General features: G+C 40.9%; 1 protein-coding gene across 6 annotated transcripts in view; it reads left to right on the top strand.

Moving 5' to 3' along the window:
- LOC114558227 (membrane-associated guanylate kinase, WW and PDZ domain-containing protein 1) overlaps positions 1-26,120 on the top strand; it is a 100,512-nt gene that overhangs the window by 34,626 nt on the left and 39,766 nt on the right. For all 6 annotated transcript variants that reach the window (XM_028582046.1, XM_028582045.1, XM_028582043.1 and 3 more), the window contains exons 2-3: positions 2,187-2,303; positions 24,535-24,654. In XM_028582046.1, coding sequence (XP_028437847.1) covers positions 2,187-2,303; positions 24,535-24,654 — 237 coding nt within the window. The remainder of the gene's footprint in view (positions 1-2,186; positions 2,304-24,534; positions 24,655-26,120) is intronic.

Genomic DNA, 26,120 nt, shown 5'->3' with positions numbered 1-26,120 from the left:
ATCATTAAAGGAAAAAAAATCCAAACCATCATGGCCCTGTGTGAAAAAGTGATTGCCCCTAAACCTAATAACTGGTTGGGCCACCCTTGCAGCAACAACTGCAACCAAGCGTTTGCGATAACGTGCAATGAGGCTTTTACAGCGTCCTGGAGGAATTTTTGGCCCACTCATCTTTGCAGAATTGTCCTAATTCAGTTACATTAGAGGGTTTTCGAGCATGAACGGCCTTTTTAAGGTCATACCACAACATCTCAATAGGATTCAGGTCAGGACTTTGGCTAGGCCACTCCAAAGTCTTCATTTTGTTTTTTCTTCAGCCATTCGATGGACTTGCTGGTGTGTTTAGGATCATTGTCCTGCTGCAGAACCCAAGTTCGTTTCAGCTTGAGTACACGAACAGATGGTCGGACATTCTCCTTCAGGATCTCTTGGTAGACAGCAGAATTCATAGTTCCTTTTATCACGGCAAGTCTTCCAGGTCCTGAAGCAGCAAAACAGCCCCAGACCATCAACCACCATATTTTACAGTTGGTATAATGTTCTTTTTATGAAATGCAGTGTTCCTTCTACGCCAGATATACTTGGACACACACCTTCCAAAGAGTTCCACTTTTGTCTCATCGGTCCACAGAATGTTGTCCCAAAAGTCTTGGGGATCATCAAGATGTGTTCTGGAGAAATTGAGACGAGCTTTGATGTTCTTTTTTGCTCAGCAGTGGTTTTCTCCTTGGAACTCTGCCATGCAGGCCATTTTTGCCCAGTCTTTTCCTGATGGTGGAGGCATGAACGCTGACCTTAACTGGTTTCTTTGGACGTTGTTGTGGGGTCTTTTGTGACCTCTTGATGAGTCGTCGCTGCGCTCTTGGGGTAATTTTGGGCGGTACCGCCACTCCTGGAAGGTTCACCACTGTTCCATGTCTTCGCCATTTGTGGATAATGGCTCTCACTGTGGTTCGCTGGATTCCCAAAGCTTTGGAAATGGCTTTATAACCCTTTCCAGACTGATAGATCTCAATTAAAATTGTTCCTGAATTTCTTTGGGTCTCGGCATGATGTGTAGCTTTTAAGGATCTTCTGGTGGACCTTACTGTGTCAAGCAGCTCCTATTTAAGGATGCCTTGATTGTGAACAGGTGTGGCAATAATCAGGCCTGGGTGTGGCTAGAGAAATTGAACTCAGGTGTGGACAACCACAGTTATAGTATGTTTTAAGAAGGGGGCAATCACTTTTTTCACACAGGGCCATGATGGTTTGGATTTTTTTTCCTCCTTTAATAATAAACACCTTCATTTACAAATTGCATTTTGTGTTTACTTGTGTTGTCCTTGACTTTTGTTTAAATTGGTTTGATGTTCCGAAACACTTAAGTGTGACACACATGCAAAGGAACAGGAAATGAGGAAGGGGGCAAACACTTTTTCACACCACTGTAACTATTTAATGGTTGCCATGAAATTGTGTACACACATTTGACTGTTCCACAGGATGACTGCAGTTGACTTTGGTAATCTCCTGGCTTTACTTCTAGAGCCACAAGTAGCTTGATGTTTTTGGATTATAGTCAAAAATCTCAAAAACATGTACTGTAATAGTTTACCATAAAATTTGGTACGGACATTAATGGTGCCCAGATGATGAATCCATTCCCAGGTCGTCAAATACAGACGCCAAAAAATCTTTTTAAAATAAATTGATTTCTTTAGTAAGAGTTGTGTAATATGTGGGATACATTAATGTAGAGTGTGTCGGTCATTATTGCGTATTATAATGCTGAGGAGGGGTCTTGAATCTTAAATCTTGCGCCACATTATCCCCTACTTAACATTAGCAAGTTTGCATTGTCACTGTGAACATGTTTGCATGCTGGTGTTAGGCTTGTTGCATCACATGGACTTAAAAAAGAAAAATACATGTTGATTGCATTTTATTGTAAACACAATATTTAACAAATGTATTGTATTTATTTACTGGAGGACCTCTGTGTTTCTAAATTGACTGAGGAGGGAAAACAAGGCCTGTCTTGTTCTCTTTTAGTATCCAGGAGCATTTCAACAACAGAAATGTCACGGCCTTTCATGACCTTACTTTTGGTGAAATCACAGCATGTAAACAGCGAAGAGACGAGCAGGCTTCTTGATGTGGACGTTTGTTTACTTGAGCTGTTTTTTTCTGTCTGCTGTTTCCAGGTCACAAGCTCAACAAGGACCTGAAGCATTACCTGAGCCTGAGGTTTCAGAAGTCTTCCCCCGACCACGAGCTGCAGAAGACCATCCGAGCCAATCTGTATCGCCATGCTGTGCCTTGTGAGTAAACAATATTAATAATCATGATAATGTGGTGGTGGGGGCTTAAACTAGGACATGTGGTTGAAGAATTTAGCCAGCATCACTTCTTCATCTTTACCCCAAGGACCCACTTTCTTTTGGCTTCTTTCATATTTGCTTCTTCTCCTCTTAATCTCATTCTTCCCTTTCACTCGCCCATAAATTATTCCGTGACACTTCATTTCCTCACTGTAGATTTTGTTACGCATTACTGTCGATTAAAGCCACTGATGTCTTCACCTCACCAGAGCACCATTTTTGTAGCTGTCTCACATAACTGTGAAATATACAAAAGTGTGGCCCGAGCCAAACACCCAGCACCGTGCCAGACTCCACAGCTGGGCTTGGTTGCGTCACAAACAGTTGGATCTGTGGTGGGTGACACAGTCCAGCTCTACTCGGTTTATTTTTCTACTGTACTCATGTCATGTTTGTGTTCAGAAAAATGACTGTTGCTTGAGTTGTGATGACCACAAAGCTAGAGGCTTAAAGTGTTTCAATAAAACGGCACAGTTGATCTATTGGGGATGTGATTTGTGTGTGTGTGTGTGTGTGTGTGTGTGTGTGTGTGTGTGTGTGTGTGTGTGTGTGTGTGTGTGTGTGTGTGTGTGTGTGTGTGTGTGTGTGTGTGTGTGTGTGTGTGTGTGTGTGTGTGTGCGTTTGATTATCACACATATGCATAGACATGATTTAATCATGAAAGGGATCACAATTCCACTTCCTCTTGTTTCTATGGACTGGGGCTTGGCTGTGCATGTTCATTTGCATTGCAGTGGTACCTAATAAAATGTGGCTTCTAGACTAGATTAATGTATTTTTCTCTCTTTCTGTCTCTCTATTTCTTTGCTTATTCGCTCTCTACCTCTGCCCTATCTCTGGCTCTCTGTCCTACTCTTGGGCTCAGCCATGTGACCGGTAAATCCGCCTCTCTGAGCCTCCCCCGGCGCCCTGCCTGGGATTATAATGTTCTGATATATTGAAACTAGATTCCTGCCTGATTATGTGATGAACATGTTGGGTTCTCGCAAAGATCACAGGACTATGGAAAAGCCTCTGCGCACAGAGGACACACAGCATTGACATCAAAATTGAACATAGACAAAACCCCAAAAAATGGTAAGGCGTTTTGTAAAGCAGTCTGAGGGGTCACCAGATTAAAGAATTACACATGTTGCCTTAATTTCAATAATATTTGCTTTTTTCCTGCCAAATACTGGAAACATTTACCTTCTAATGCCTCTAAAATGTACAGACTAAACGTAACATGCTGGATCCTTTCACATCTTCGGATTCACTAGTATACATTGCTTCATGTTAAGGGGTCAGAAGCCAAATGTTGGAACCTCATAAGGAATGCTCATTTAGACAAAGTATTTTTTACTTTTCCGATTACTTTTCTCAACCATAAAAAGGGTGAGAGAAGTCAACAAGAACAAGTACCTGTGGTACAAGTGGTGCATGTAGAATATAACCACAGTATAATGTATAGACCACTTGAAATCCTGCCTATTGTATTCTCACATCTGAGTCACTACAGGGCCTACGGTTTTGCAGAAATACTGTATAAATACTGTATATGTAAAAGAAGTAAGCGAGACAATCTGTTTATTACATAGTCACCTGCACACACCCATGCAGAAAGAAGTGCCCCTGCTTATTTATTAATTGGAAATATTCCTTCTTTTTCTGGGTTGTATCTCAAACTAATAGGGTGTCCCTGGATAAAGTATCATTGACTCAACACAGAATGGACTTACTCTGTAGTTGTAGTGATGAAACATTAAAGGGTAAGGCTAGTGTTCTATGTTTTTCTTATTGTCAACTAATCTCATGATAAGAATTAAACCAACAATGTGTTAGTCTGCCTGTGGCTCTCAGTCTTAAGCCCATTTGTTGATACTGATTTAAACTGGTCACAGAAGAATAGTAACTCAGAAAACGTGACTCCAACAGGAGTTAAAATTGTTTGGATACTATTTTCAGACATGAATTTGGTGTTTTAGTGAGTATTTACAGCAGCAGGATGGTGTATGTGGGATCGGCTTAAAATAGTGCCCACGTTCATGTTGATAAAGGAACTTCATCCAGTGGAACAGTGTGGCCCATTGATGTGTTTTTTTAACAGTATTCTATGGCACAGAGGAATAAGACCTAGCAGGCTTTGGCTAAACGGGCAATACTTATAAATATGATCAATTCTTTGTTGGTATTTTCATGGAATTTGTTGACAATAAGAAAAATAGGTAATATCACTAGATTTATGTGTGAGGCTCTTTGACTGTTTTTGTCTTATATCTTTTTCTAGTAATGACAAAGAAAAAGGCAAAAATGGGCCACAACACAATGCTGGTCAGTCTAATGTTTATACTGCCAACCCCTCCTTCTCTTTCTTCCTGTCCCTCCCTCTTTCCCTTTCTTGGTGACCTACTATCGCTGCCACCTCCTGTTTATTGTCTCTCTCACACACACAAACATGCAAATGTTTTCTTGGCATGACAAGGCAGAATGACAAAAGCCCAGTCAAATAAAAGCCACACTTCTCAGCCCTCTGTTTCCTTTGTCTCTGTGTCTCTCACGTCTCCTCCTCCCCCCCTTCTTAGCCCATGTGTTGCTCCCTCTTGCTTGACTCGAACAGGTGCCTTCTCCTCCACCGCTGGTCGAGGTGTTTTTTTCCTTGTCTTTCGAGGCATGTGTGTGAATGTGTGTTTATAAGAAGCTCCCGCCTTCTCTGTCAAGCCATCCTCCTCCCCTCTCCTTCATTGCCCCGCTGCTACAGATGGCCATTGTTATCATGTGCGGCAAATGTCACAATTGATAGAGAAGTCGCCCTCTCATGGGATTCATTTCCCTCTCACATCTACAGCTGCTGCTTGGGGATGAGGGTTATCTCGGCGTTATCCCATCGTTTGAGCCACATAGCAAACCAACCCTTTCCTCCCCCCCCACCTGATCTCTCCCTCCCTTTCTGCTCTCTTCTCTGTCGTCCTCTTCTCTTCACTTCAAATCCTCCAGTGAGTGTCAGCGTCCCTGTGGCTCGGCGGTGACTGCTGCCTTCCTCTGTCTCTCTCTGTCACACTCTAGCTTCTCCCACTGTCTCCCTGCCTCTGCTGCTCTCACCCTCCATCTCCTCTCTCTCTCTCTCTCTCTCTCTCTCTCTCTCTCTCTCTCTCTCTCTCTCTCCCTCCCCCCCCCTCCCTCCTCGCTGTCCTTCACTCCCGTGCTTCCTTGTTTTCCACTCCACTGCCATTCTCGGGGAAATCATTGTTGGAGACAAATTTCTCTGTTTGCCGCTCACACAAAGAAAGGGATTACGGCTTGATTTGCTGGCTCCAGGCTCGCTCTGCATCCAGGCAAGTGGCAGCTCCTTATTCTCTCCTCTTTTTCTCCTTCTTCTTTTTCCACTCTCACTGCCATCCGCCATCCGAAGCCTATGATGTATGCATGGCACAGAGTGTGTGTATATGTGGTTGATGCTGTGTATATAGGCTAAGGGAATCAGGGACGGTGGGGGTAGGGGTGGGAATTATGTGAGGGAAAGAGGGGGGCAAGCACACTCTGAGCAGGCACGTCCAACCCAGAGGGACAGATGGCCAGTAGCCCTGGTGCTTTTTCCTCTTTGGTTTACTAATTCACCCTGCAGGCTTTGTGTAAGGCCCACTAGTACACAGACCTTCTTTTCAGCAAGCAAGAGATGGCTGCTCTCCTTAGCTAGAAGAGGGAGGGAGGGAGGGAGGGAGGGGGGGGTATCTGTGTGAGGAGAACGGACATGGTATAGGAGGAGGAGGAGGAGGAGGAGGAGGAGGAGGGGTGCTGTAGAGGCAGAGCCGGCTTTTAAGTGGAGGTTAGGATAGTAAAGGATAGGAGAGGAGAAGAGATGAGGAGCTGAGAGGGGGGTCATCAGCCTCAAATGCATGGAGGTCAGGTCCAGATGCTGCTCAAACAAAAGGGCTTCTCTGGGGGAACGGCAGGGGGAAGCGTGGTACTCGCCATTGTGTGTGTCGCTGCATTGCAGGGTGCAGCCGGGGAGTCTCATGCTAATGATGGCCATTCATTCTTATAACGGATGAGTGGGCCCCAGCTTCTGTTTTCCTGCTTTTCACATATGCTTGGTTCATATTTTGTTCATGTGACCAAATATCTGCTGTGTTAACGCACAATTTACTCTGGAAACGACAAAGGATGTGAAAAACGAAGGCTTACAAGCTCATTGAGGAAGCTGGGCAAATGTGTTTTTTTGCATAGTAATGATGTATAAAGACAGGTGCAGCCTGTCTGTGTGTGTATGTGGTTGTGTTTACATGGACTATGTGTGTGTGTAAGGCTTATGTTTAATGCATGTGTTGGTGTTTTCATTGCCATATTTAGCATATTTTACAGATACAGTCACAAACTGGCATCGTTTGGTACCATTAGAATAAATTGCATACAGGCCAAAAAGACTGCATATCTTCCCTCTTGTTTCACTGTGATTGGCATGTGGTGGTGGAAGGTGGCACACTGGAGGCTGTGGTCTCTGATGTTGTTTTTGTTATTGGCAATCTCCTCCAGGCCCCTTTTTTAAAGCCATCTTAAGGTACGTTATACCCAGAAGAAACCATTGGTACATGGTAAGGTACGTTATACCCAGAAGAAACCATTGCAACAATACAACCTCTGTTTCTGTTTCTGCACCTGGAGTTTTGAACAAGCTGTACCTTAAGTGTGGTCTGATGAGAAACCACTGTCATTGTGAATATAAAATGTAGCTCACGACAATATTATTGTTATTGAAACACACACAACATATTCATGTTACCTCGCCAAGCTCATGTAAGACAATCGTCCTTTTGATCTTGTGAATACTCAAGTAAAGATGTGTTGACAGGATCACCCCAGAGACACTCGGGTCAAAGTGATCAGTCCCTGGTTAATGAGCCACTATTGTGTCCAACAGCTGCAGAAATGCTTCATGTAGTCCTGTACCGTGGGCGGGATGACTCCAGTCCTTGTCTGCTTCGACCAAAAGTGATACTTCAGCCAAACTAGGAGTCCACATGGGACACAAACAGTGTGAATTCTCTTAACTATTTACAGATTATATTTTAGACAGCCGGCTAGTGCGTCTATGATGAGGTTAAGGTCAAGGAAATGAACTGTGCTAATTCACTGACTAAACAAAAGTTCTCTGTTATGATCTTTTATGAGTCTTTTACCAGACTAATCTGTCTGTGAGTGTCTTGTGATGGTTTGGATGTGGATCTGCTGTGGCAGCCAGCTAGCCCACATACTGTAGTTCCTAAGTGTTTGTGAGCCTCGATGCCTCCAAGCAGTGAGTGTGATGATGCCAGCTTGATCTAAAATCAGATATGCTTTAAGTTCTTTCACTGAACTTTGTGTTCATGTGGCAGCGTACAGTATCTGTTGTGTTTCCATCATATTTTACTCCTGGGCACTCTGTTTATCCCAGGGCCTTATCTGGTGTTTATCCATAAGAAATGCTACAGTCTACTGATGTGCAGTTTTTGCAGGATGTCTTATACAGTTTTTGCTCGTTTGCTGTTTGAATATTTGGTTGTCAGAATAGCTGAGCAGTGACATTTTGCAAACTGTAAATTATATATGTTACAAGAATGTTCTATTCTCTTACCCACCATACCCCTGCCATTTTGTCAATGTAGGTAATTCCTAAAGGAACAGTTTGACACTTTGGGATTTTATTAGCTTTCTTGCTGAGAGTTAAGACTAGAAGATTAATACCACTGTCATGTCTGTACGCTTAATATAAAGCTACAGCAAGCAGGTGGATAGCTTAGCTTAAAGACTGGAAGCAGGAAGAAATCGCTAACATGTTATATGTGTTTGCTCCTTGTAAAGCCTACAGTAAATTATTGTTTTTACTCTTCAGATTTTGCACTGGTAAAAAACCCTGAGATATGACCTACAGTATACATTAGTGAGCTTAAGGCCGGTTACACACAGCCTGCATGGCATGAGCGTGGCGTTTCTGTTGCGTGTCGGCTGCGTGGATTTTTCTGTCTTTACACACCAGAAACGTGTCTGACACGGTGCTGCTGCTGCTAGCCAGGACACATGTATGTTTCCCATTGATAAAGTGAAATACCATGTTAAACATAAATATATACTGATTTGATTATAGCAAAGACAATGTCGGCAGTATTGACGGCAAAATAGGCTACAGAATATTTCGTTCTGTATTGACAGGTGCAATATTAGAAAATCAATTGTTTTTAAATTTAAATTACATTTATATCTGCATTTATATTCCTGGAAACGCTTCCAACACACAAAAATAGGTGTCGGTTCTATTTCTAGTAGGCACGCGTTTTCGGCGCGGCTCGAGCGTGTCACGCAGGCAGTGTGTAAGCTCTAACCTGTTAACATGGGAGCCGAAATATAAACGGACACGCCACGCAGCTGACATGCTTGTGCGATGCATCCGGTGTGTAACCGGCCTTAAAGGTGCTGGTAGGCAGACTTTTTTACCTTTAGACAGAGTCATGCTAACTGTTGCTTTCGTTCTGCTGGCTGTAGCTTCATATTCAGTGTACAGTATATACAAGAGTTCTTTTCATCTTCTTTTTGACTATCAAGTTTATTTCCCAAAAAGTCGCAGGGTTCCCTTTAACAAAGAAATTTGGCAGTGTAATTTTACTGTAAAGGTTGACATATTTAAATTGTGCAGAATGATGTTCTGTTGGCAAGCTACAAACTGAGTTTAGCTTTGTTAATGCAACAAAAACATGTCCAACCTTGTCATTCAGTTATTCAGCAGTAACACATGTCACAGTGCAAATACTACCATTTAGCAACAAAGCTTGATGTAAATACTTAATACACAAACAAACTATGTCAAACTATTGCGTTTCAAAACTGTATTTAAGGTAACGTGGAACAGTTACATCAAATGTAGCATTCAGCACTTTCATTGATTCATTTCAGAACTGCCAGTGGAGCTACTATTCTTTAACTTGTAGCAGTGATACAGTGAGGGCATGTGGCTAAGATTGGATCATGTGAATCCAAACAGAAAGCTGCAGTCCTCTTCCCTCAGGGCAGCTCCTGGGTTTTGTGGTCAGGTTGCCTGGGCAGCAGTCCATGTCCATGCAGGTACAGGCCTGCGCTGCCAGGTGGAAGCTTTTCTATGGTCTGCCACTGGGCTCTTAATCTCCCAAGGTCCTTATGAAGTCTGGTTAAAGCATAGTAAACAAATCCAACCTGTAACCCAACTCAACCCAACACTCTCTCATGTAAAACCAAAAACCTTGGTCATCATTTTACAGTTATAACTTGCCAAGCTGGAAACAACAGGAGCATCTTTTACAATATATGATACATTGATTATACAGTATCCTTCTCCCATCTTCCTCTACATCCGGAATCCTTACCCTCATCCTTGTCCTGCTGCCCTCCACACCATTCCTTAACCCAACATTCACCCCTGGAGAACTGCCTGAAGCCGACTGTTTATCGGTACGCACCATGTGTTAGGTCAAGCGTCTATATTTATGGCAGAGAGAGAGAGAGAGAGAGAGAGAGAGAGAGAGAGAGAGAGAGAGAGAGAGAGAGAGAGAGAGAGAGAGAGAGAGAGAGAGAACAAGGTGGAGGGAGAGAGAGAGAGAGAGAGAGAGAGGGAGAGAGGGAGAGAGAGAACAAGGTAGAGGGAGGGAGAGAGAGAGAAAGAACAAAGGTAGAGGGAGGGAGAGAGAGAGAGAGAACGAGGTAGAGGGAGGGAGAGAGAGAGAGAGAACAAGGTAGAGGGAGGGAGAGAGAGAGAGAGAGAGAGAACAAGGTAGAGGGAGGGAGAGAGAGAAAGAACAAGGTAGAGGGAGGGAGAGAGAGAGAGAGAGAACAAGGTAGAGGGAGGGAGGGAGAGAGAGAGAGAGAACAAGGTAGAGGGAGAGAGAGAGAGAGAGAGAGAGAACATGGTAGAGGGAGGGAGAGAGAGAAAGAACAAGGTAGAGGGAGGGAGAGTAGGCGGGAGTATGAAGGGGGGCTGCAGCCATTGGCCTCAGACAGGAACTGGAGTGTGAATAGCTCACAATGGCTTAGCCTCTAAGCTGGGCTGGACCTCTAATTTGCTCTGCTTCTGGAGCTTTGAAGAAAAACGGCAGCTGCCTACTAGCTGCCTGCCTGAATGAGTTCACAAGCTGGGAGCTAGCACTCACTCACAGAGAACTAGATGATCCATGGATGGTTTGGTTGGAAGAGGGAGACAAGAATTTAGCCTGCTTGGATTTATCTTTTTGAATATTTCTATGGAATAACAAGGAAAGCAGCGGCAGTGGCGGTGTAGAGGTAAACCTGTGACATTTACTTCATAAATGATGCCCTGGCTTCCAGGATACGATTGGAGGGGATTTGGGTGGGGAGAATAAACATATACACAGAGGAGGCAGAAATACAGAGGCAGGTGGATTTTCTTTTTCTTTGAGAGAGAGACTGACTGTGGGAATCAGTGCTGATGCAGATGTATGATGTGGTATTGATAAACTGATGTGTTGTGCCATGTGTCTGTGATGATGGCGGATGTGTGTGCACATATGTCTGCCACATCTTTCCATCTCCCCCTCATTTCTACCTACCTGGGTCACCTATCCTTGTGCACTAGCTCCTTGCTCTCAGCTTTACTCTTTAAATGAAAGCTCTTTCCTAAATTTTTCATCCCAGTGTTCTCCAATAAACAGTGATTTCTTATAAGTAAAAAACCCCATGCCATCTTTTGTACAATTCCTTTTACAAGATTTCCAGCTACAATGACGCTTCAGATTGTATTTGCTTGCCCACTATTCATTTTCAGCCCCCCCTCCTTCTCCCTCATTCTTCTCCCCCATATTGAAAGGGTAGAGATGGGGAGGGAGCAGGGGGAACAGCAGGAGAATAGCGGCTGGGACTCAGCTGTAAGGAGTGTTGTGGCGCGAGCTGAAAGAATGGCCTGTTGTGTGGGGCAGCAGTTGGGCAGCAGTATTGTGTGTCTGGCCTCTCTCTCTCTCTCTCTCTCTCTCTCTCTCTCTCTCTCTCTCTCTCTCTCTCCCTCTCCCCTTCTCCTTTTTTAATGGGTAACTGCATCATCCCTTTATTCAAACAGCCACAGCAAGGAACCTGCTCTGCTTATAAAACAATAAAATAGGCTCCTTGATAAAGACAGTTACTCTTTCCATAAATTTAGGGCTGGTTAATGTTTGGAATGTTTTGATAGTGAAGCAGTACTTTTTTAGATACCTTACTTTAACAAATATAAGATGAGCAACTGAAACTATTAGTCGATTAATCAATTAGTCAATTGACAGAAAATTTGTCTGCAACTATTTTAATAATCGGTTAATCGTTTCAGTCTTTTCAAGCAAAACCCCCCTAAACATTACCTAGTTCCAGCTCTTTAAATATGATGATCTGCAGCTTTTGGTCTTTTGTGACTGGAAACTGAACTATTGGTCAGACAAAGTAAGACATTTGAAGACATAATGTTGGACTTCAGGAAATTGTATTGGCCATTTTCACTATTTTCTCACATTGTTTAGACAAAATGATCAATCAGTTAATTGAGAGCATAATCTGCAGTAAAATTGTTAATGAAAATAACCATTAGCCAAACACTCACATACATGAATGAGACCTTTTTTTTGCAACACTGCAGATACTTATCAAAACATCTTCTAGGAACTTGTTCTGTTTAATAGTGACTTGTGAAGGCAGTTTGAATGTGGTTTTGCATTTGTGTTTCAGTGTGGGAAGCAAGAAGAGGCATTGTAGCTCTCTGCTGAAGCTTCCCCAATCCCATGGTAGTTAATTAAACTTGCTACAGCATGGCGTGCTCTTAGCAGCACCTCGGCCCCTGATAGGATCTGGAGTGGGGCTGCTATTTGTTTAATCATTAATCTGAGGGCCTCCGCTACATTGATTCTCTCTCTGTTCCCCTTCATAAATCATTATGGGCCAGCAATCCCTTTAATGGGGGATGGAAGTGCTGATTGAACACAGCCACGGCACTCAGGATGTAATATTCACCTTGGTCTCTAGGTCAGTTGATCAGGACTGAGGAACAGGTCCTACCTGTCTATCTCAGCAACTGCAGATATCTAAAGCCTTCAAGCATGATGATTTAATTAAAGTAAGTTTAACCCATGTTCAGACCAAATATTTTGTAATAATGAGTATTAGTCGTATTAGCATCACTAAAAAGATTTGTCCCGCTGACACCCTAATGGATGCAAATGGCCATCTATCCATAGTTTGTGGTTGAGACGCTCCCATCATCTGACCAGTGTATTAAGGGACTACTTGTGTAGATGAGGCCTTAAAGTGCTGCCTCAATCAATGCTGCTCCAGTAATTGGCTTAGAGGCCCAAGAGAGTTGCCTGACTCCCTGTGTGACTGTTGGCTTTCTCTGCCCCTCCCCTGCTCCGTCTGCTCTGAGATATGCATGCAATTTCTTCTCACGTCACCTCTCAGCCTCTGTTTTCATAACACACACTTCCCTATCAACACCAAGCATGTGTTTATCCTGGAAACATTCCCCAATTTATGCTGTAGCTGCCATGTTTGGAATTGGACAGTTAAAAGCATTAGTGGTGAGATTTTGTTTTTTAAGAATTTTAAGTTTGATGTGACATTTTATATTTTCTTATAAACTATTATAGCATTGTTTGGAATTATTTTAGATAAAAACAGCCATTTCCCTGCACAATTTACAGTCCCACCATCAGGCTAATCTCGCTCTCAGGTCAGTTGGAAGTTGTTCTGTCTTGTGTGTTCTCCCCCCTGTCACGCTAACACTCGCAACCAGCAGGGGTTAAAAACAGCAGATGTTTGGCTGAACTTGTGTGTGTGTGTGTGTGTGTGTGTGTGTGTGTGTGTGTGTGTGTGTGTGTGTGTGTGTGTGTGTGTGTGTGTGTGTGTGTGTGTGTGTGTGTGTGTGTGTGTGTGTGTGTGTGAGTTTGTGTGTGCGTGTGTCTACTAGTGTCTGTATGTCTGTGTTAGACAATGAGTGGAAGCTCCCCAGACCATCAACAGCAGGAAGGCAATTGAGGGTATCAGATGTCAGGGTGCTGTCAGCCCCACTGTCTTTTCTCAACACACAGGACGACATTTTTTCACCTGGATTTGTGCTTGTGTATGTGATTGTGGTGGTGTGTGTGTGTGAATGGTTTTCTGTTTGTTTGTGTTTTTACTTTTTTCCAAAATTAGCTTTCATGGTCTTTATTGTGGACATAATCATGAGCAGTAAGTGTCTCAGATGACGACTGGCGGGGGAGTAACAATCTGAAGAGTTAAACAGGAGGTTGTGTGGGTGTGGACGGAGAGGTGTTCAGGTTATCTTAGCCCCAGGTAACGGTGAACCAAACTGACCCAGGGGACAGAACAGGACATCAAGAGAGACAGCAAGAGAGGCTGCAGACGTGTAGGGATATACTGTATCACCCTTAGTCTGACATCCTGCACTTCAGTTGGACTTCAAACAACACTTAATTTTCACTCGTCAGCTTCTGCACAACCTAAGCGTTTAACAAAAAAAAAAGGAACATTATGAACATTATGTTTTTATTTTTGACTTTTGAAGCATGCTCGAAATTGCACACAATGGCAATCCAGTGCTATCAAGTCAGTAGAAAATCACACTGAGTGTGAGGTGAAAACAATAGTGTGAAACACAGTCTGCACTGCAGACATTCAAGTGTCTAAATCAGGTTCATTTCCAGACTAGAAATAATATCCAGGTTAAGGTTACTGTTAGTCTGTGCAGGTTATAGGCTAAATTTAGGGGTGTTGTTACTGCTTCACCAGCCAGCTGGTACTCAACTAACCATGCGAAAAAACAACATGTCAACAGAGATTAAGAACATAGACACTGTTACTTTTCACCTGATAATCAGTATCAATTGTCCTAAATATATAATTAGTTTACATACATAACAAGAGTCTGCTGCCATGCTAACGGCTCTGTACTCAGGCACAGCAGTAATTTGAGTTAAATGCTAATATCAGCATGCTTACATGACAATGCTCACATGCCGTATAGCAGGTGTGTCAAACTCATTTTCATTTAGGGCCACACTGGAAAAGAGAATCACATCAAGGGCCAGACATGTAGGGTTAAATTCACATGCATACATCGAAAAAAGTAAAATATCTTTGAGTGTATTACTGAATGTCGCTTTTTTGGTCATTTTTGTTGCTTTTTTCGACTTTTTGTGGCTTTCTCAGACGTTTTAGTCACTCTTTTTTTATTGTCGTTTTTTGCATCGTTTTGTTGCTTTTTTTGTCGCTCTTTTCGACTTTTGTCGCACTTCGTTCGACATAAACCCTTAGAAAGTCAGCAAAGAGTTCCTTAGCCATCATAGAGATTAGCAAATCATGCAAAACAATGATTACATTTTTTACAACAACCTGTTTCATTGCCTGAATATTAAAATACTCTCTGGTTCTGTGGGAGTTTCTCAGTCTCAAAGTCGGTAAATCAGCCAAATTCTGCTCTGAGAGTCGTGTCATTTGGAGGCATTTTGATTTGGTACACAACTAGCCAGGGCCAAAATGTATTGTCCGCAGGCCGGATAGTGTTTACCATGTTCATCATCTTAGTGTAGCGTACCTCATTGTGGCACGATAGGAAAAGTTAGGGGAAGTTATTAGGATACATTGTTAGTACCAAATCACATTTATTTTTTATCTGTTAGCCTTCCCACTCATGGACCGTACATAATGTTACATGTGGATATCCCTGGCAGGCTTTTAGAAGATACAAACATTCACTCAGCTACATGAATGAAATATTTAGTTTTTACAGATAAGCTTCCCTCTCAGTATAAAGTCACACGGCTTGCATCAGCCCACCAGATGGGCCACATGATGTGGAGCAATATATGAGGGAAAATAGGGATTTTTGGCTGCTAAAAGAGTGAAAGTTGAGCCCTGTGCATTGTAAAAGATTCAGTAGCCAGATGGCCTCCGAATCGGCTTTTCTCTGCAGCTAGATAAAATGGCTCTCTAAATGTTTTCCACTTATTCTAGCTCATTTACAGTACAGTAGCATTCACAAGTATTTGGAAATGAAACTCCCGATTTGTGTCCATTTGAAAAAGATTAAGGAACTTGAATGTGGTTTCAATGAACTGTACATGTTTCAGTGCATAGGGAAGTGTTGTTTTTACTTAAATGTGAAAGAACCAAAAAACATTTTCTGTCCCTAAAGCCTCATCTAAAGCAGGTGTCTTCATCATCTCATGACACAACTGATCTTTTCCATAGAAAAAAAAACCAACCGCTTTTTAAGTAATCATGAGAGAATGTTGACAAATCAATCAGTCATTGTCTGTGTATCATGACTTGAGTGTCAGGACATTGTTGCCATCATGTAGTTAAAGAAGGCCAGCCGGTACTATGACCATCTTAGTCTTATCAGTGCGCTTTGCTGCTTTCTGTGGTACCTCGCTGAGAGATCTTGCTGTTATACTGCACTCGAAGTTGGTCTCTTTGGAAGATGTTAACCTTTTCATACAAATCTATAGTATTCTCCAAGACAATGGCCTTTATGTGTGGATGAATAGTCTCCTTTTTCTTTTCACCTCAGTTGATGACTCTTTAAAAGTGTCCATCATGATTCAAATACATGAGGAAGGTGATAGCATTTCTCCAAGGTCTGTAATTAATGACTGAGGACGGAGCTTGGATGCTACTGAAGTTTATGATCCGTGTTCAGTAGCAGTGAGTGAGTGGCCCAGTAAAAGGAGACAGGATTTGGGTCATAGCAGGCACTCAAACAGGCCACTTTGGGGACACATGTGCCCTGCTCCGGAGCTTTTTATGAACTGCCAGTGAGGACAGAAACTGCTTTCCACAAACTGCTATTTATAGTTCACACTACACTATGTATGTGTTTACACACCTCTTCTCTCCCCTCTATCTGTGTATTTGATTGTGTGTCTGTGTGGTTCTGTCAGTGTGGATGCTCCAACCTGCATCCCTGTGAGTGTGTTTACTGTAAATATCATGCCATATATACAGACTGCAGCTAAATATACAGCAGAGTACAGTTTAAGGTTTGTACTCAAGATTTGGCTCTAAAATGTGAAAAGAGATATCTCTTTGATGATTGTAGTTATTGTTTAGTCATTAAAACCAAATAAATGTCCAAAAATATTCAGTTAATGGTATAAAATAGATTGGAGCTTCAACGCTTAGTCGATAGGAAATTAATCTGAAACAATTTTGATCACAGATGAATCATTTACGTCATTTTTTGAAAAAAGGCCAAACATTCTCTGGTTTCAGCTTTTCAAATGTGAGGATGTTGATTTTCTCTTAGTTGTATAATGTAAATTAAATGTCTTTTTTTGTTTTGTTTTAGACTGTTGGTCAGACAAAAAAAAAAGCAATGATTTGCCATGTTGGGCTTCGGGGAACTGTGCAGGTTCTGATGTTTTACAGACTAAACGGTTCATTGATACATTGAAAGAAAAATCAACAATTAAAATCATCATTAGTCATTAGCTGCAGCCCTAAAACAGATAAAAGGTTGATTCACGTTGTGTCCATCAACTAATCACTTAGTTGACTACACTGGTATGTTTTGCATTGTGCAGTGACCAAGACATCGAGACAATGGTAATGACGTGACAGAAACGAGGGAACGCTTGCCTGGACTCCTTAATCCTTTTAGCAGTGCTTGGATCAATACCTCTCTCGCACACACACACACATGCATGCATGCATGCACACTTCATCCTTGTGAGAAAGAGAGCGAGATGCTACTCACTTAAAAACACGATGCTTAGACAAAATGAAAGTGGAGGTGTGAAGAGAAGCAGCACAGAGAGTGTGTTGCACAACAAGCCAATGGTGCAGTGTGTGTTTGTGTTTGGCTTCTTGGTGGCGTGACGGTTGTTTGTCAGACGGCGATAGGTGAGAATGAGGGAGGAAATGCGAGCTGTTGTGTTGTGCGAGGGATTTCACGTGCCCATTAGGTGACTGTTTTTCCTGCACTGCCCTCATCTTCTTCCACATACTCCATCTTTATTCTTTCTGCCGTTCCACCATTTGGCAGAAGCCCCCTGTCACAACAGCCCTGTACTTCCTCCATTCTTCTCCCAGTAGGGATGGACTGGAGCTGCTGATTGACATCGTTGTTAAGAGAGAGATTAATACGGATTGGATATTGTGTGTTTGGTTTCTAAACTCTCCAAAGTAGCAGAGACAACTCATCACACCTAGAAACCCACTGCTGTGTCCGACCACTAAAGCCTATGACTATTTTCAAAAGCAGGAATACAGAAATGGAAAAAAATTAAATTTCCTTGTGGTGAGAAATAAAGATGAAAGTAGAGGAGGAATTAATGGAGAGGTAGAGGACAAAATGATTATAAGATATGTGGAGCAGACAGTGTGAATTATATTTATTCATTACACAATAAAAAATAAATGCTTGGGATTTTTTATTTTATTTTGAAAGCCATATTATGGATGCAGTCCAGCTGACTGACTTGCAACATTGCCTGCAACAACAGCCTAATACAGCCAGAGATTAATGGATTTTAACCTTGGTAGAAACAGTGCAGCTAAATCTCTGACGGTAGACACATTTCTATGGTCTACACTGTAGTACTGCACTATGAAGCTGCAAAAATGTTTGACAAGAGCAGTTCAGCAGATTGTGTTCAAAATATTTACTATTTGATGTATTGCCATGAAATGTGGTACGGACAATCATTTACCCCTAGGGATCAATTTCAATTTGTCCATTACTTTGGTACAGAATTGCAAAACCAACGGCATTACCAGTAGCCCCAGCTGTAGTGGAATTCATTTATCTGCTTCTCCTGAGGCATACTATTTTGGAACTTCACACCTTGGGAGCAGCACGCAATGTCTGAACTTTGTTCTTACTCTAGTCTTCTTTTAACTACTGTTGTGTTTACATTAGCATTTTTTACTTTTCTACTTGTCTAAAGCCAAAATATCCTTGAATAAATCATCTATTGTGATAATGTTTTAGTCACGGTGACACTTGAAGAGTGTCACTGTGACTAAAACATGGTGATATGTTCTCTGTTAAAATACAATTGATGAATGTCCCGTGTGGTTCTGCCTGTCAGCTTTCACTGTTGTTGTGTATATTGTCCTCTATTAAGTCTTGCAGTTGCCTTAACTATGTTTAAACTGGGACTGAAATGATCATTCAGTAAATTGATTATTTGTTCTTACCATTTTTATTTTTTGTAGTTTTACATGGAGTTACTATATGTGTGGCCAAGAAATAGTCCCACACATAACCTCCCGTAAAACTCGAACGTGTTATTTTTTTTAACACTTTCTTTAGATAGAACTGATGAGATTAAACACGTTAATTAGTGAGCTTTAGAAGTGCTGGAAGGGGAATTTTCTTCTTTACAGACACAAGCCATTTCCCCTTGCTTCTAGTCTTTATGCTAAGCTAAGCTAATAGACAACTGGTTCTAGCTTCATATTTACAGACATAAGAGTAGCACAATTGTCTCATCTAACTTCATGCAAGAAAGCAAATAAGCATATTTCCCAAAATGGTGAACTGTTCCTTTAAGTGTAACAGACCCTAAACGTATAGTAAACAAGTATTACTGTCAGCGAATGACGTAACTGCTAAACAGAGGAGTTGAGTCCCGTACATATTATCTGAGGCTGTAAAACTCCTTTCATCTGGTTTTACCAAATGTAGTTCTGGTGTTTTGGTGGATTTAAGACAAACCAGCAGTGAACACAAAGCTTTAGCCGTGCAAGATTAGTAGGCTATGTTTGGGTTACTAAGGAAGGAGCTCCTGTGAAGACTCTCTATCTGTAACAAGCTGTCATAAAAACAGTCTGAGCCTGTTATATAATACCAATACCTCTCTATGTGTTATTTGTTGTGTTATTTATGCATGACACATGCATGTTTTCTAAGTTATTTACATGAACCGCTTTTCTGTCTCTTACCCCAAATTGAAATTACAGCACAAATACATTGACATGGTTAGAAAACATGCAGAATCAATACATTGTAACACCACACACACACACACACACACACACACACACACACACACACACACACACACACACACACACACACACACACACACACACACACACACACAAGCTTGCACCATTTCTTACAGCCATTGCATTTTTTTTTTTATTTATGAAAGTCTCAAACCGTTATAGGTTTAGAAAGTGTGCAACATCTTTTCAGTTAGGTACACTTCAGCTAGTGTTAGTGCTGAATGAAAATTCCATCAGTAAAACTGAATATTTCTTTAGTGAAAAATCATAACCCCTGCTCATTAAACTTAAAATGCAGTGTGCATATTTGATGCCTGCAGAAGGCCCGGGCCTGTCACATTTGATTTTCTGAAAGCAAAACAAAGTAGACAGCAGAACACGGAGATCTAACTGTAATTTTACCACAGTTCAAAGAAATATCAATCAAAAGATCTTTCAGTTGTGATTAATTTAATAATAATTTTTTAGCAATGTATGATAGCTTTATAAAGCTTTTAATGTTGTTTTTTTTTACCCCTGGGATGTGTCTGTACTGGAAAAACCAAACAATAAGAAATACAGGAGTGGAATCAAATAATGTAATCCAATGTTAATAGCCCTGCAGTAAACAAAGCTTATAATGTTATTTTTTGTGACAGAAAGATGTTGCTTAAGCTCTTTGGTTATTTTTAAGTGGTGGTTTGTGTTGTTGTTGTATTGAATTGCATGTATTTTACAGGTGTTATTGTGCCCACCCTCTGTGGATAGCCTTTATAAAGGCTCTATGGCTGTTTTTTTTTCCCAGTACAGCAAAGTTCAAATGAAAAAATTAAAATGAACTCATGTATTTTTGTATGATCTCTGGATGAATAAGCGCCCAACTTCTCCCTGAAAAAAGATTGCTCTCTACTTGATTTGGTGGTATTTCAAAACTAAAGACATTTTCAAATGTGCTTGTGTTTAATTTTTCCATTCATGCATGCGCTGGCTGGTTTCTCACAGTGAAAGAATGGAGCCCATTGATGACTGTCAGTGGAAGTTAGTTCATCAGAGCCGGGGGTCAGGACTGAGTATGGCTCAGTCATTGTTTCTCTGGCCAGACAAAATAGAGACTATCCACAGTGATAGTACGGAGACAAGCCTGGCCTCGCTGTTGCTGTCGTATACTGAGATCATTCAGTCTCTCTCTCTTGTGAGTCCAGCTGAAGACAAGCTGCAGGGTATTCAACAGGAATTATCTCCCAAACTTAACAGAGTCTCCATAGTTTATGATTCTGCCGTTTCTAAAAAGATGTGATTGTTTCTTTAGCAACAGTACATTTTATCATCAAATGGGCTTGAGCTGTCTAGTGCTGATGAAAAAGATATTTTATTGTTTTATGTATGTTTTTCATCTTATAGAAGACTTTCTGTTTTAATAGCGGTGGGCAATATAACAATATATGTACCATGGCACAATGTAGATTGGTCTACTGTCCGAGATTTGCTGCATCGTTTATACCATAATAGCCATCCCATTAATATCTGGTTGTATCAGGCAGTTGTTGACACAGTTGCAATTAATGATTACTTTATAACAAAACTGGATGTTTAGGGCTGCAACTAACAATTATTTTTGTTGTAAAATATAAATGTTATAAAAATAATTTCCTTAAAAGTTTCCAAAACCCAAGGTGTCATCAAATGTCTTGTTTTGTCTTACAATCTAAAACCTAAATATATTCAGTTTACAATGATATGAAATAGAAGGCAAAGAAGAGAGGAAAAAAGGCCAGCAAATGTTTGGCTTTTTTGATTGAAAAGTGACCTAAACAATTATGAAAATAGTTTTTGCCAATTGATTAATCAATGTTTCAGCTCTAATGAATTTGGCATCAATGTGGTGAAGCACGTGGGTCTGTAAGCTACTTACATTTGCAGGATTAGTGAAAAACAGACATTCCTGTCTGTCTGCTAATTTTAGCACTTTATCCATTAACATTTTAACAATTATTATTCACATTTTTTATTAATCTTCAGATTTCTTTCTTAATTAATCAATTAATCATTGGCTCTATAAAACATAAGAAAGCAGAAAAAAATGCCCATCAGAATGTACTTGAGTACATGGTCACATCATCAAATTCAACAATGTCTTCATTCTTTATTTATATCACAACATATACAGTATATACACACTTTTTATATTGATATAATGATACCATGAACCATATGACCTACTATGGAATGTGTCTTATTGCATATCTTCATATCTTAACACTAATGCCACTTCTGGCATTACTTCAGTAATACTATTATATATTAAGGTGATTATCATGTCAAGCCCATTTGTGTATCTGTGAAGGTTTTTGAACAGTATGGTCACACAGCTCTACTATCAGGTCATCGAGTTGGACCCGCAGCTGTTGTTGTCTTTGTTTTTTAACGTATTTGTGCCCACTAGCCAGACTCTTTTTGTAAACTGTGCTTGATGTATAATGCACTGCTGGATGTAAGTGGGTTTTACTGCCCAGCTTTTGTTGAACTAGTCCAGCTTTAAACTGCTGATAGATGCCTTTGACCAATAGTCTAATTTCTGTTTAGTTTTTCCATCTTCAGAAGGAGAGAGGCTGCTCTTGTTTGGGAGTAGGTTTAAAATACTCAGGTGTCCACACATGAATTGTGTGTTTCTTTCTACCCCAGAATATTGTTACTGCTGTATCATGATAATCGTGACAATTGTCTTCTCTTGTTTGAGTTCACTGCAGTCAATAGTTTTCCAGTAAGAATGTGGTTCCCTCTGCGTCGTCGGGTCATGTACTGTATCCTTGGGCATCCATGGCTGTGCTCGGACATCATAAATTACATCACAATGTGGCGACAGATGATTGATTGCTCCCACGCAACAAGAGTGATGTCCTACTGTACTGAAAATACTGCATTTAAATTTCCTCAATATTTCACAGAGAAGCAGAGTACAAACAGGAGGTCAAGTTACATAACCCAGAAGCACATATATAAATAATAAACTCTGCAAATTTGATGCAGTACCACTCAAGTCATCATGAGGGTTAAAAAAAATCAAAGAAATCAGATAAATTGTTTTATGCCAAACATATAATGATGCAACACATAACAGAAGTTGAAAGAGGCAGTGTTCAGCCTTCAATATTCACACAGAGCCTCAGAAACATCCTATCAGATACACCATGGGACCAATAACCTCATCCTTATGAGCCTCAGAAACATCAAACTCCCCAGACAACTTCACCTTCATCTCATCCTGATCCACTGAGGCGTTTACAAAGCAGCGCGTTGCTTGTGTGCTGCTGCTGTAAACGGTCAGTTTTTGGTTTGTTGCTCACGTACTGAGCACTACGTCTTGTCAACTAAATTACCTCTTCCTTTATCAATTCACCTTGAGAAACATTTTCAAAATGGCAGGAAGAGAAAAGCGATAAAGATAATCAGTGTCTGCCTTTGCAGTGCAGGTACAGAGTTGCTTATTATTATTAGGTGTTTGTAGGCTGGATGTACCCTGAGGGATGCAGAGTGTGAGCTTGCATATTGGAGAGGCTCAGGTAAACACTTGGAACAAGAAAGAGTCTTGTTTCAAACATGAGCTTTTTCACTTGTCTAGAATAGAACACATTAATGATTCTAAAGTGGTTGAAGATCGATAAACTGTAATTTCCGTTTTCAAAAAGTGATTTTTTTTTGTAGCCATGTTCATGGTATAGTTTTAGCGATAATAATGTAGGTCCACCCCTTTGGTACAGACTGAAATATCTCAACAACTATTGTATGGATCGCCATGGAATCTGGTGTATATATCCATGGTGCCCTACAAATGAACCTAAGTGACTTTGGTGATCCCTGACGTTTACTGGAGCGCCACCAAAAGGTCAAAGTTTTTACTTATCCTGTGAAATATCTTAACATCTACTTGATGGATTGGCGTAAAATTGTGTTCAGACATTAATAGTCCACAGAGGATAAATCCTAATACTGATTCACTTTTTCTCTAGCGCCACCAATAGGTTGTGACTTTGACTGAAACTGAGGAATTGTAATGACTTCGTTGGCCCTCTGACTGTTCCTGTACCACCATCATCAGGTCAAAAATGTATTTGTCCGTTGCTTTGACTTATGTACTTATATGTCTGTTTACCATCAGCGAGACTCAGTAAGAACCATTAAATCTGTCCCACAATGCTTCTCTGCTGCTGCTGCTGCGTATTACAGTGGAGTGTATCTCGCTTGAGAGGGGTGTGAGATATACCCGTTTGTATGTCTATATGTATACACTCCTGTCCTGACCACAGATGGGTTACAACTTCCGTCAACCATCTGGCCTGTCATCTCATCTCCTTTTTGTAAAGACAGAGACACAATAGCCCCTGTCTCTATTGTCTGGTGTCAGTTTCTTCCTACAAAGTGTTCCCACTACAAAGTGAAAACAGGGCAGACCACTAATCATTAACTCCAGTGGGGGATCAGGCTCAGGGCATTAAGACCAGCAAGGAACATTTTAATGTTGGTTTACCTTTTTACCTGAATTTGAAACCAAAGAGGTGATTGAGGACCTCTAATGTGATATTCTATCCAAATTATTTCACTGCCTGATGTTTTCTCTGGTGCCATGAAGGAACAAGTCCTGGTTTATATTGCCTCAGACTGAAGAGCTTTTATTGTACTACACTTAAAATCTAACACCTAAGCATGCAGTAAGTGTAGCTGTTCAGCATTGCAGTCATAACAAGGACAATGCAGCTTTAACAATCAATAACAGCTTAAGGAAAGTGACTATAATACTATTATGTTAGTGCATTTTACAATCTCAGACTCACCGTGAAGAAATTGATGGATTGTTAACAGAATCAGGACTATTCCTTAAGGTGACCTTTATTTTATCTCCTGACTTAGCAGGCAGCAGTTTCCCATGAGGAAGAGAGATGCAAATCCTTGATTTAATTTCCTGACGTAATAATCACAGCCACTCACCAGTCTTTCAATCACACCCTCTTGATTTCAGAACTCTCTCATTTACTGCTTCAAAAAAGCTGAATGAATGTTGGGACTGCGTTTTAACACTAATGCTAGGCTTATTGAACATGTTGTAGTGCCAGAAGGGAAAATCCAGATTTCACCTCCAGTCAATTGTAAGCCATATAGCTTGAATTAATTTAATTTTAATGGGTTATTGACAGCTATCTAAACTTTGTTTGTTTCTTCCTGTCCTTAGGTACGACCCGCCCCCCTCGAGACGGAGAGGTCCCAGGGGTGGATTACAACTTCCTGTCTGTGGAGGACTTCCTAGAACTTGAGGATAGTGGCACACTACTGGAAATAGGAACATATGACGGTGAGGAAGATGATCATAACTGACACTCCATACAACTCATGATAGCATGCAGGTGTCCTGATTCTCCACAGATACAATGACCATAGCAACATTTATTGTTTCCTACATGCAGGCTGGCTGTAAGGCTTTGCACTCAGTTGATTCTGATTAGACTGTGCATGATAAGGGGTGGGGGGTGGGGGTGTATCCAGGAGACAGCAGGACAGCAGTCCACATCTGCCCCTCTCACTCTGATTAGGACAGTTGTGCAGCGATAAGTCTCGTACCAACACAAACCTGTGTGTTTAAACGTGTGTTGGTTGATGTGTGTTTATTCAGTGTGTGTTTGTGTGTTATGCAGGGCTAAGCCAAGTGTGTGTGTGTGTGTGTGTGTGAGTGAGACATTAATCTGCTTGGCACTGGTTCTGCTGTGTGTTGGCACGTTCCTCCCTTTCACGTAAGCCATGTCAAATACCTGTCCACAGGAGTTTGTGGCCTTCCAGACAACCACAGCAAGACAGGAGTATTGATTCATAACTCAAGTTTTATGGAGATATGATTACATAAAAACCTTTTTGACTATACATACCATCTTGTGATTTCTCTCAATGTTTTGTTAAGTATTTTTGGTAGATTAACCAGTAACCAGTAGAGAGTTGACAGGAAATTAGGGGATATGAATCCAAACTGTTTAAGGAAAATTTCGGCATTTAAAAAAATATTTGCTTTCTTGGTGAGTTAGCCGAGAAGATCAATACCACTTTCATTTCTGTACTGTAAATATAAAACTACAGCCAAAAGGTGGCTAGCTTAGCATAGAATGAAAACACTGGAAACAGGGGCTAACCGCTAGCCTGGCTCGTTCTGAAGATAAAATCTGCCGACCAGCACCTCTAAAGCTCATTAATGACCATCTCGTTTGACATCTCGTAGACATGCTAGCTGTCTCGCCCTGTTTACAATCTAATCCTAAACTAAGCTAATCGGCTACTGCCTGTAGCCTTAAATTAACGGACAGACATGAAAGTAGTATTGATGTAGCATGTATTTTCCAGGCAACCAGCAGAGAAACCAAGAAATTGTCACATAACCCCCCTGTCAAACAGATGAGATGTACCGTTTAGGACTGTCCCAAACGATTATTTTTTAAACAATTAATCTAGCGATTATTTTTTCAATTAGCGATTATTTTCCCAAATTTCAATAAAGTTCAAATCTCTATTTATTAAAATTGTTTAACACTGCACTGTAAAAGTAAAATTATTTTTAGTGCAACCTGAAGCGAGATGTAGGCTATCAATCCAACCACAAAATAAAGTCACTTTCAGGAGGAATCCAAAAATAAAAAGTTAAAGTAAACAGAGCAAGTGCAAAAAGAGTAGCCTGTATTTGCTTTTTTTAACAGTAGGTAAAATAATGAATAAGCTCTTGTTTAACATCCAAACTTTTTTCCCTTTTAATGTAACTTTAATTATTTGTATCTAAAG

The sequence above is a fragment of the Perca flavescens genome, chromosome 7, assembly GCF_004354835.1.
Source record: "Perca flavescens isolate YP-PL-M2 chromosome 7, PFLA_1.0, whole genome shotgun sequence".
Classification (NCBI taxonomy): domain Eukaryota; kingdom Metazoa; phylum Chordata; class Actinopteri; order Perciformes; family Percidae; genus Perca; species Perca flavescens.
The sequence above is the reverse complement of the archived record's forward strand: the minus strand, read 5'-3'. Positions and strand labels throughout refer to the sequence as shown.